This window comes from Musca vetustissima, unplaced genomic scaffold, assembly GCF_032173495.1.
Source record: "Musca vetustissima isolate MV318-11 ecotype Yass unplaced genomic scaffold, APGP_CSIRO_Mvet_v1 utg11109, whole genome shotgun sequence".
NCBI classification, from domain to species: Eukaryota; Metazoa; Arthropoda; class Insecta; order Diptera; family Muscidae; genus Musca; species Musca vetustissima.
Window position 1 is genome coordinate 22,452 of NW_026877066.1, and position 12,760 is coordinate 35,211.

Here is a 12,760-nt window from a genome sequence, read left to right on the forward strand (position 1 = left end):
AAAATAAACTTTAAAACTCTACGTTTAAAGCTCTGATGGGGTAATCCATGCTAAAAGCTATGAAAAAATAATGTTTAAAACGCCCAAAAGCTCTGTTCTAATATGGTTTATTTTAACAAGCTTAAAGCTCTGCTGGATTTGGAAGAAATATATACTTTTTTAAATCAACTCCTAAAACTCTTCAAGGTTATTGAAAAAATATGTTTAACAAAAATCAACACCTTGTGCTAAAGCCAATGCTCATAGTTCGAATCATACATGTTGTTGGTGGGTAACCCAACTTGTTCATACCACCCTCCAATGTAGGCGATTTTTGTTTTGGTTTATTAATTGTATTTTTTTCGCAAATACTGATAACAATATATATATTTTTTGTATAAAAGTGAATAAAAGTAAAAAGTGATTTATTCAGAATTATTTTAAATCTTGAATTGAGAACTCAAAAAAAAAAATGAAAAGAATAATTTTAATGCTGTTGATGATTGTGAGTCCCCAAATATTTGCAAGGGTAAATTAAATTTTCAAAATAAAATATTCAATTTCAAAATAATTCACCATCATTTTACTTCAGACTTCAACCGCCACGGAAATTAACAGCAACTCCATACGCGAATTAAGTGATCGAATTAATCTATTGGAAAATCAAATCGAACAGTTGGACAAGACAATACAGCGAAGATTTCAAAAGCTAGAGGAAAAGCTCTCCGATCATGGCAATGTGGTTATACAGCGACGCATGGATGGTTCAGTGAATTTCTTTCGTCCGTGGGCGGATTATAAACAGGGGTTTGGCAACAATTCTGGAGAGTTTTTCATTGGTTTGGAAAAACTACACCGTCTAACGAATTCCCGACCGTATGATCTCTTAATTGTGTTGGAAGATTGGGAGGGAGATCGACGCTATGCTAAATACGACACTTTCATTGTGGGTAGTGAAGCAGAGAAGTACTCACTTAAAAGCCTGGGGGCATATAGTGGTTCTGCCGGGGATGCTATGTCAGCCCATTTGGGTCAAAAGTTTTCTACCTATGACCAGGACAACGATGCCTATAAAAAGGGATGTGCCAATGAATTTACCGGTGCTTGGTGGTATAACAAATGTCACCAGAGGTAGGTGGAAGGAAGACAACGTAATATTATATGAAAATAATGTTTATCGTGTTTTTCATTGTAGTAACTTAAACGGCCGCTATTTAAAAGGGACTACCAAGGAATATGCCCAGGGTGTTAACTGGTATCAATTTAAAGGTCACCATTATTCTCTAAAATTTGTGGAAATGACAATAAGACCTCGTTAAATAAAAATAAGATGTTAAAAGCTATAAACGTGAATTTTTTAAAGAATAATTTTTAATGACTTTCTCCACTACAAGGACTATTGTGGGCGTAGATTTTTTTAAAGAATATCTTCAATATAAAATCTACTACAAGCGATGATTCCTTTAAGGCATATTTTTCAAGGACTGTCATCAACATATGAGGACCTCAGAGTGATACGGCAAAAATGTGCCCTATCGAAGTATTGGCTTTAGATCCCGTGTTTCTGTGGGCCAAATCCGTTTCAAGCAATTTGGATACGATTTACAAATGTACGTCCCTCTGTCTGGTAGGATCCGATCCAAACTTTAGACATAGCAATATTTCTTCCAAACTTTGTTCAAGTTCGAAGATTGGGGATTAACGGTCCAACATCTCTGGTACCTCCACCACAAAATTGTCAAGATTTTTGCGGAAAAATTACTTTATAATATAATGGAGCGGACTATCCGATTTAAACTTTGTGCAGCCTATTATTTGTACCAAACAAGTCCGAAGTAAAGATATGTTTCTGGATGGATGTCGATACTTGAGGGGGAAAGGGTGAGGTGCTATTTAGCAGCAGCTGTCTTACAATGATGCAGATTAATCTGTACCATGTTCTGCGTCAGCTTTTAATTAATGCCCGTTTTACCGGCGGGAGGCGAAAACAATTCACCCTTATTCCTCCTGAGGTAATGTTCTCCAGCAGAGTCGGTCGCGAACCTAGCAAGACTTCCACTTCCTCAGCTGAAGAGCGTCGTTCTGTTTTTCAAAAAACCACAGTGTTTTGTCCAGTTCCATAAGTGGTGGTGGGATCCACAATGAGGTTACCATCCCGAACGGTATCTCGTGCACCGCAACGGCTGCCAGCTTCCTTCCCGATGGGGGTCACTGTTATTAACTGTTTTCTTAAGGAAGTCCCAGGATTCCTTAATACGACAATTAAGTGATAAGGCCAAATCCAAGCTCGTCGATCAACTTCGTCGTTCAAGAAGAGGTCTTTCAATTCTGTTGATCAGCAGCCATTTATCTTCGCTGATAACCCCGTTGGGGTCAGCTCAATCCATGATTGCTACTCGCAGATCTTCCGGTTCCCTGGTTGAACAACTGGGTCTTTATCCTCCATAGATGTTACCGACGCGTACGAAGCAGTTGTGCATACAACGACTGCGTGGGTTTATACGTCATCCGAGGACCGGAGCTACATCTGTCGCAGAGGTTCTCCACCTTTGGTTTATCCACCAACAACTGCCGAATTGCCACAAACTTGGATTTTGGTTTTGGCAATTCAGCAGTGTGGCGGATTGACGGAGTTGGTTAATTCCTCTGAGGGAGGTTGTGCTTTATCAGCATTACCCTGCCCTCAGTAGCAGTGTCGGATTGTGTCGGGGACTTCTCCTCGTAATGCTCGGACATCTCACAGTCTTCTTCCCCTTTAGAGGGGTTACCGTGGTAGACTTCGCCTGTGACCTTGGAATTCTATCTATTAAGAAATCATTCGCAATGCCATTCCTCTTAATGAGAAGGAATTCCTTGTCCGTGATAGAGTCCGTCTCGTCCGATAAACCGGTTGAAGAAATGAACTGCTCTTCTTGTCAGAATTCTCGTTGGCATTGACGCGTTTAGTGGTTCATGGTTCAGGTGATTTACGATGGGAAGGTCGTCTGCACCAATATCCAATATTCTTCCTCGCCAGAGGTTACAGTCCTACTAATCATCTGAGAGACTCACCTTGATTTGGAGGAGTCACTAGGTTTAGGGGTGAGTCATTCCAGAGTAGAGCCGGGATGCTTTCCTGACTAAGGTGGAAGGAGATCAAAGAGAAGGTCAGTATGTTTATCCAGGCTTGCATTGACATTATCGAGAGTAATGGAGTATGATGAGGAAAAAGAAAGGTTCGGTGCGATAACATTGGTGGTCGTCGTTTGTAGGGGTTGATTGGATTCTGACATTGTAGAGTTCAAGACTGATTGTGTCATGGCAGCCACATCAACATCAGTCGAAAAATCTCATATTGTTACAATTTTATCTTTTATCGGTGGTTGTTTTTGGACTTGACGTTGAACATGTTATAGCCCCTTGCCATGGTAAGGACTCGGCAACTAAGCCTGAAAAACTTGTTCAGGCGCCCAGGTATCAACAAGGACCCTTCCTGCAAACCGTAAAACACTAATGGGCACGGGGTCGTCTAACACCCCCACATGCACATGGTAATATATACCATGTGCATAACCCTTCTGGTACCATTTCCATGTCTGATTTGATACCGATTGAATCCAGAATGTGAATCGTATATTCGTAAGAAGAGGTCTATAGGACAACGTCTTCTGGTAACTCTCTAAAGATGGTCCACTCTTTAACGAACACATATACCTTATATAAAACGAATAATAAAACCTGGGGTTTATTCCGTAAACCTCCGCTAACTATAGGCCGATGTTATATATCTGTCTGCAACACTGACATTTTCTTTCTTGTTATACCCTACACAACTATGTTGTCAGGGTATTATAGCTTTGTGCAGCCCCAAGAGTTTGTAACGCCGCGAAATATTGGTCCTAGACCCACCTTTAAGTATACCGATAGTCATATCTCGAATAGCTGTGTCGATCTAGACATGTGTCCGTCTGTCCGTCTGTCCATTATAATTTGTAAACACAATACAGACCAATGAAGACCACTATTGTTTTGGTAAGATCGGTTAATATTTAGGGGATGAAATGGACCAAATACTTAATTTTTATCGGTTTTTCTATTCGCTCCAGAGGTCGCAATTATGGTCCGAATATCGCGAAATTTTACATGGAGAAGGTGATTGGGCCAAAGAAGAAGCATGTCTGCTTTGATAAAGGTCGGTCATTATTTAGAGGGTCAAATGGACTCTGACTTTTGTGTAAAAAATTACAAAATTTGAATTCTGTGGCTTATACATTTACTCCTGAAGGATATAGATCCGATAAGTTGATAGTATATCCAAGAGGAGTGGTTGGCCTTTAAATTGATACCAATTGTATAGTCGTATGTACTCGGATGTGGGAGTTGCACTTAAATATTTACAGGTGCTTACGTGTTCAGATATTATTTAGTAGCCCATTACCACATTAGAGGGCGGAAATATAGCCCTGATCGCTTTGAAATTTTCAATGAAGTTCCAATTATGGTCAAGGACAACGCCTATAATTTTCGATGATGATCAGAATAAAATTTTGGGTTGAAGTGGACCGAAAACCTATTTTTTTCTGTTTTATAGTCGAATATAGGCCGAACATCACAACACAACCCACCGAGAAGGGAACCTTGACAAGTAACTAAAAAGACTGTACTGAATAAAATGTGCTGTTGACCTCTAATCGAGCAAGTCGCTGCAAACATTACGAAATATTGTTCAGGCTCGGAATAAACATCCGCAGAAAGTTAGAGTTCCTTGGTAGTTGTGTAGGGTATCGTATGGTCGGCCCCGTCCGACTATACTGCTCCGCTCACTAGTTAAAAATAATTTTTAGAACTAACTTTTTAAGGACCCTTTTTAAGGATACTTTTCTAAGGAAAACCGAGGCATAAGTGAGGATTCTTTAAAAAATATTTTCTGGAGTTAAGGTTTTTCCTTATGATGAGAGTGGATTTTTAATAAATATTTTAATTTGTTTAAATTTTTCAGGAAATAATTGTTCAAAGACTATCCGATGTATGAGCGAGAATTTTTTTTATATATCGGTGCCGCTCTTTTATCCCTCGCTTCGATTCCCTAAACATCTACACAGAGGTACTCTCTTCATTCAATTTAATTTATTCAGTTTTGACACTTTATTGATTGTCGCCACACATAAAATAAGTTCAAATTAATTTTCGCTGATTTGTTGTCTGTTACGCCTTCAATTTTTGTCAACTTTTGACTGGCGTTGCAATAATTTTGCCACTTAGACAGACATTTGAAGGTGGGTGTTACACATGTCAAATAATAAAAATTATACGAGGATTAAAGCTACAAAAACATATTCGCACTCCCCAGTTTTGTTTCGTTTTATTGCTGGTAAACAGTTGTAAAAATCACAAATAGACAGATTAATGGAGGGACGGACGTTTCCAGCAGATGGAAGTTATGTAGAAGTATTTTTTTCTTCTTCTCTTATGTGTACTGGCAAATTCGATAGCTGTATATTTAATGGTTTATGTGGCAGATTATTATGGGATGGTTGGTATATATTTTTTGACAGTTTTTTTCTACAAATTATTTAAAAATACACACTACATTTAGCTCAGCTAGTGCTTTGTAAAATATTCATTAAGGAATATAAAAAAATCTTCTTGAAAAAATATAATTTAAATTTTTTTTGCGTATATCTCGAAAAGTCCATGAAAAGTATACTTTAAAAAATTCACGTTTATAGCCCTGATAGTCCCTGGAATATTATTCTATAAAACATACCCTCTTATAGCTTAGATAGTTCTTAGAAAAAGCATCTTAAAAAAATCCAAACTTATAGCTCTGATAGTTCTTGGAAAAATATTCTCAAAAAATTCTTGAACGTCCTTTGAAATTGATTCTTTAAATAATATTCGATTGTAGCTCGGTTAGTCCTAAAAATTATTTTTCAAAAAGGCTTCAAATGCCTCAAAAAAATATGTTTAGACATGTAAAAACGTCGTTAAATTCATCCGGCCTAAACTTCCTATAGCCTTAACAACTAGATGGTCTTTCAAAACTCCTTAAATCGGTCGGGACTTTTATTTGTGGAGTAAATTTTTGGCATAATGTGGGATTAGGTTGTTCATGTTTCAAATTATAGAGACTCAGGTTGGAAATGTGAGATTTCAACATACATAAACGGGACGTGGGGAGCTATTTTTATACCCTCCTCCATAGCTATCTTCTGAAGAAATTGTGATAGGGTGCTGCGTTTAGGCATAGCTCCCACATAACAGTACCCCACAATTTTTGGTATTTTGGGTTTCTTGAGCGCGTTTTTCAACCGAATATGCTGAAATTTGGTATATTGAGTTCATATTGGGTACTAAATGTCTCCACAAAAAATTATAAATATAGGTCCGCTTTTTCTGCTAGCCCTCATATAACGGTAACTCCTAATGTTCAGTATTTTGGGGGTTTTGATCGTATTTTTCCACCGAATTGGCTGTAATTTAGTATTTTGAGTTCTTAATAGGTACCAAATCTTTCCACAAAAAATTATAAACTTAGTCCCATTTTTTCGGAAAGCCATGTTCAAAGCATTTTGAACATGCTGACCACTCACAAAGGTACGAAATTCCAAAACTGTGATTCTAACTTCAAATTTCAGGATTATAGATCTATCAGTTCTTCCAAAAATGTACTAAATTTAGTACACATTAGTACAAATTTTCCAAACTTCCAACACACCCCAATCCTACACTCTAACAATGATCCTAACTCCAAATTTAAGAATTCCAGTTCTATCAGTTCACACAAATCCAAATTTGGTACCAAATTTGGTAATACGAATTTCCAAAACTTTCTATATAGCAGAATCCTACACCCCAAGAATGATCCTAACACCAAATTTCAGAATCCCAAATTTGGTACACACTCAAGAGCCCAAGAGCGCGTGTTTGATCTGTTTTGACATTTATGATTGATACAACTCGGGCAAATGTTTATATGACACAGAAAAGCCAAAGGCTATGTAGAGATAATGCAGCTTAGGAAGTATATCCGCTCGTCTATAAACGCAGCATGAGGCAGACGAAAGACAAACATATTTATCAACACCGACTCGAAATCTAAACAATATTTTATAGCCAAGTTGACGTCGAAAGAAACTTTCGTATATGAACTGGAGTCTGGGTGAATTTTTTTGTTTTCACATGCCTATTCATGCTCCTGACTCTTCAGCTCCTCTCCATAGATAACCTACTATTCACCTATTCAATACAGAACCTAAATTTCAATTCATGGTTTTTATCACACTGGCGTCAATTAACACTGCAGCATTATACCCCACCATATCAAGCTGTATTTAGTCTAACCTTAGTCTGCATTATACCCCACCATATCAAGCTGTACTCAGTCTAACGTGATTGAGTGATGTCCTGAAAAATTTCAGGTTGTCTTTATACTCGATTATAGATGTAGACATGTAGAGACACAATATAACTGACGATTATCCAGGACTTCGCGGTAAATCATTAACTGACCATTAACCACATTCAGTGTCTTTGTAATTGAGTCTCCTAGACTTTAGGCCTCCATAGACTACTGATGGATTTCAGCTCTTCCCTAGAAAATGATAAGGTCTCTAACTCGAATATAAAATAATATTTAGACATCAATCGATCGACATCGATTTGGCCGCATCATTGCCAATTCAATAGTCATTTCAATTGGGCGCCAGTAGGACAATAACAAAAGACTAATACTATGTGTCCGCATTGAGGAACTAAACAGTCCGCAATATGTCTAGACATGATACAAGCTAGTAGGCCTATGAAAATGTAAAATGGAAAAATTCCACCAGACTCCAGTCTATACACGCAGGCCTCTTTTGACGTCATCTTGGCTATAAAATACTGTTTAAACTTCAGCTCGGCGTTGAAAAACATATTTGTTTTTTGAGCCTGCTTCGTGCTACGAGCGGAAATACTTCCTGAACTTCATTATCTCCTCATAGACTTTGGATTGTCTGTGTCATACAAACATCTGCACGCGTTGTATTAATCATAGATGTAAAAAAAAAAAAAAACAAATCGACACGCGCTCTTGTGCCGTAGGCCGAAGATTCTATAAATTGTACCAAATTTGGTACATACTAGTACGAATTTCCAAAAATTTCCTACATAACCCAATCTAACACCCCAACAGTAATCCTAACTCAAAATTTTAGGATCTCAGCTCTATCAGTTCAACAAAATGTAATACCATTTAGTTTAATTTGGTAGAATTATTACAAATTCCCAAAACTTCCTATATATCCCCAACAGTGACCATAACCCCAAATTTCAGAATTCTAGATCTATTGGTTTACCTACATTATATTTGTACCAAATTTAGTAACATATAGTACACATTAGAACGGATTTCTAAACATTCCCACATAACCCAATCATACACTCCTCTATCGGTTAACTTAAAATTCAAATTGTACAAAATTTAGTACCCATAAGTATGAATTTCCAAAACTACATCCATAACCCAGTCCTACACTCCAACAGTAAACTTTTTTACAAATTTCAGTGTTCCATGTCCTATACGTTCACCCAAATTCAAATTGTACCAATTATAGTACGATTTAGTACTTTTCGTAAACACAAAACTACTTAGATACTTGCCAAACTACATTCTTATATCGACCCTACTTCTCTTACCCCTGATTTGCATTCCAAATTTCTAACTCTATCTGTTCACATGCTACGAAATTTTGTACATTTTTTTACTTTTTGTATACTTATAGTTCGAATTTCCAAAAAGTACATCAAACGTTCATCATTAGTACATCCATCCTACACTCCATCAGTGGTCCTCATTCCAAATTGAAGAGTTGTAACTCCAACGTTTCGCGAAATATAAATCGTAACATATTTAGTACTTTTTAGCACTTTTCGTGCCGTTCTAGTACTAAATTTCATAAGCTATCTTCATCTGACATCTTCGGACTAAGAGTGATCTTCATCCAAAGACTTGATATCATATGAGAACACAAAAAATCCAAATAGAGCCAATTCGATTGAATGCCATTGTATATTTTTGATATGTTCTGACACCACTTCCTGAGCTGGATCAATCACGGATGCTGATTGGCATTACTGGCATCTCCCCTACACATTCCCTCTGCGGATACCGTAGGGCGCGGATGACCTACCAGCGGGGGAAGTAGTTGTTTTGCTCTCTTTGCTATTTTCACTCATTGGAATATGTATATGTATTAGTAGAAATAGATAAGCGATCCTCTGCGATCACAAGAACTCTCACTTCACTTGTCTTGTAGCTATCGAAGAGTCAACTTGCTAAGTAACTCTTGTCGAGCTAACATCTACGTGTTAGCACTAACAGGCCTCTGACGCCACCACACCAAATTACACAAAGGTAATTTATTTGTTGTAAGAAAAGAAAGAATCACCAATAAAACCAATGAATTAGAATATTAATAATCTCTTGCGTTTTATTTCTTGCAATTTCTTCTCTTTTCTGCATTTACACCACACGCGCGTATCACCATTGACTGCCTGGGAGCTCTCGTTGTTGTTTCATCCCGCTCCCTCGAGTTAATTATTTGCAGACCCCCTCTATCCACACACGGCGAGGAGTAGAGCAAGTCCCTCGCCTAAAAAGCCATATTCAAACCCCCCAAAATGCCGAATATGAGGGTCTATACCGAAACTTAAAACAATATTGATAATTTTTAGTAGGAAGACTTTCTACCCAATGAGAACCCAAAATATCAAATAAAGGTGAAAGTGTTACCGAATATTGTAGAGTACCACTATGTGGGGGTTACCCTAAAAAGCGGATATATCCCATTTTCAATTTCAAAGCTCTATCTTCAATATTGCCAGCTCTGTCATTATTTCAACAAACAGACAGGCATGGCTAATTGGCAGAATTTTATTTCTATTAAGAATATATCATCTTTATGGGACCTCAGGTGTATATTTGAAGATGTTGCAAACAGAATGACAAATTTAATATACCCTCCATCTTGTGGTGCTGGGATAAAAATGTATGCCTATATATTAATTTTGTCATTCCGTTTGTAACTCATCGAAATATTCATTTCCAACCCTATAAAGTATATATATTCTTGATCAGGGTAAAATTCTAAGACGATCTAGCCATGTCCGTCCGTCTGTCCGTCCGCCCGTCTGTTGTAATCACGCTATCTTCTGAAGGAATTGAGGTAGGGTGCTGAAATTTTGCATAGGGTTGTATTTTGTCAGCAGGTAAGTCAAGTTCGAAGATGGGATATATCGGTCCACGTTTAGGCATAGCTCCCATATAAGGGTACCCGCCAAATTTCGGTATTTTTGGGTTCTTGAGCTCGTTTTTTAGACGAATTCGCTGAAATTTGGTACATTGGGTTCTTATTGGGTACTAAATGCCTCCACAAAAAATTATAAGTATAGGTCGACTTTTTCTGGTAGCCGCCATATAACGGTACCTCCTAATTTTCAGTACATTGGGGGTTTTGGTCGTATTTTTCCACCGAATTGGCTGTAATTTAGTGTTTTGAGTTCCTTATAGGTACCAAATCTCTCCACAAACAATTATGAATATAGGTCAATTTTTTCGGGTAGCCCCCATATAAGGGTTCCCCCCAATTTTCGGTATTTTGGGGTTCTAGAGCGCGTTTTTCAGCCGAATTCGCTGAAATTTGCTACATTGGGTTCTTATTGGGTCCTAGATGTGCCCACAAAAAATTATAAATATAGGTCCACTTTTTCTGGTAGCCCCCTTATAACGGTACCTCCCAATTTTCAGTAATTTGGGGGTTTTGATCGCATTTTTCCGCCGAATTAGCTGTAATTTAGTATTTTGAGTTCTTAATAGGTACCAAATCTCTCAAAAAAAAAAAAAACTATGAATATAGGTATCAAATCTTTCAAAAAAAAACAAACAAAAAAAATTATGAATATAGGTCCATTTTTTCGGATAGCCCCCATATAAGGGTACCCCTAATTTTCGTAGTCCCCATATAACCCCCTTTTTATATTAAAATAGTTATCTGATTTGTTCCGCGTTTTGAGTTTGGTTCTAAGACTCTGTTGTAATCATTTCACCTGCGGAGGATAGCGAGATAAAAAATTAGAACGTAAGGTTCGATAATGAACTAGCCGCATTTAGACCTAGTCCCTGTGTGGAGGTTTCAGAAGGAGTGGACCGATATTCCCCATCTTCGAATTTGAATTATCAATTAAAAATTTCTGAAATTTGTATTATGGTCCACTTTTTGGTATGTTCCCTATATTTTCATTTCAAGTACCTGTCAGTATATCTATGGTGGAGGGTATCCAAAGTTCGGCCCGGCCGAACTTAACGCTTTTTCACTTGTTTATATTAATCCACGCTTTTAGATATTCTTCTTCTACATCCCGCTACTTATGTATTCACACCACCAGATTTACATGCAGGTGGCCAGATCTCATGACTATAATCATCATCATGATCAGTTGTATGTATAGAGCCATTCAGTCCCTCATGGTAATAACTTAAATTGCTTAGAAAAAAAAAACAACTAACAGTTACCGAAATTTATGATCATTTAGCTACCGATGTACAGGAAAATGCGGCGGATCGACCTAACTGCCTACATAACTACCGGCGAATGGACAGATATTTATTTGATTACTTTGGTATTTACATAGCTGCTGCATACCTAACCCGGCGATAGCAATTGCTGGCTGTAACCTGCAACGAGGTTCTCCACTTCGTCGTCTTGGTTAGAATACAATGTGCGCGATAATATCCCAAGTTGCAACGTGCATCGAATGTAGATTTTATTTATGCAAATCTCATATTTGCCACAATGCACGAAGAAGAAGAAGAGACAGAAAATCGTCATTTGCCACCGAGATGCAATGGTCCAAGAAGAACAACAATTATGGCACTGTCAAGATAATAACCGGTGAAATAATTCATTACCAATGTTGTCGATGTAGACAAGTGGTATTTTTCTGAGAGGGTCTGTGTTCAAAACCAAACTAATTTTTTTTTATTTTTCTATAGAAAAAAATTATTTTTGATATTTAACATTTAGAATTTTGAGATATGGGATATTCCATATAAATTTTAAATTAAAATAAAAATCTTTTTTCAACAAAATTTAAAAGGAGCGAATTCAAGGGAACTTCTACAAAAATCTTTCGGTTAAAATATAATTTCAATATGTGGTCTGTTCCCGTACTACAATAATCTACTAATTTTTAGTATTTTCTTCTATATTATAAAGGAAAAAATGGTTCTGGAACAGTTCAATATTTTAACATTATATTTTAATGAATTTTTGAATTATGGGAGAATGTGGGGCCCCATTCTCGATTTTAATTTTTCAATATTTTCAATGGGCTGGTAAATCAATAGCAATGCTTGTTAAGAGCAGAAAAATAATTTACAAAAAATTTTTGTTATTGTTTTGTTGTTGTTTTTTAAAGAAAATCCTTATTTTTGATGGCGGGCATGATAACTCCTCACTGGAACATCGGAATCCGAAAATTCCAACGGTGTTAGAAAGAGTACATGTCTGGCTCTCGTATGAACTAGGATTATTGACTTCGCTCAAAAAATTAACAAAATGGCCGACCTTTGAAAAATATTTTTCGAAAATCGTCGATTTTTGACCACAAACCAAGTTAAAAAATAAGAAAGATCTTCACCGATTGACTTTATCCTAGTTCATACGATAGCTATCGATTGGGTTATTAGTTTTTGAGTTATCTTACCCGCCATTCACAAAAGGGAAAAACGCGTTTAAAGTTTGAGAAGCCCTTTAGCCGT

The 12,760-nt window shown here is 37.1% G+C and overlaps 2 protein-coding genes across 2 annotated transcripts in view; both read left to right on the plus strand.

Moving 5' to 3' along the window:
• The first annotated feature begins 451 nt into the window (after positions 1-451).
• Positions 452-1,310, plus strand: LOC133321593 (ficolin-1-like). The gene is made up of 3 exons (XM_061530677.1): positions 452-508; positions 572-1,110; positions 1,175-1,310. Exons 1-3 carry the CDS (start codon positions 452-454, stop codon positions 1,296-1,298), a joined length of 720 nt encoding a protein of 239 aa, XP_061386661.1. The 3' UTR covers positions 1,299-1,310.
• A 582-nt stretch (positions 1,311-1,892) lies between these two features.
• LOC133321594 (ficolin-2-like) overlaps positions 1,893-12,760 on the plus strand; it is a 30,482-nt gene continuing 19,614 nt past the window's right edge. Inside the window, exon 1 of the mRNA XM_061530678.1 lies at positions 1,893-1,991. Coding sequence (XP_061386662.1) covers positions 1,893-1,991 — 99 coding nt within the window. The remainder of the gene's footprint in view (positions 1,992-12,760) is intronic.

Bases quoted from the DNA above. Each gene is read 5' to 3' on its own strand.
- LOC133321593 (XM_061530677.1), top strand. From the start codon at position 452: ATGAAAAGAATAATTTTAATGCTGTTGATGATTGTGAGTCCCCAAATA. The intron at 509-571 runs GTAAATTAAATT...ATTTTACTTCAG, and splicing joins GTCCCCAAATATTTGCAAGG to ACTTCAACCGCCACGGAAAT. The intron at 1,111-1,174 runs GTAGGTGGAAGG...TTTTCATTGTAG, and splicing joins TATAACAAATGTCACCAGAG to TAACTTAAACGGCCGCTATT.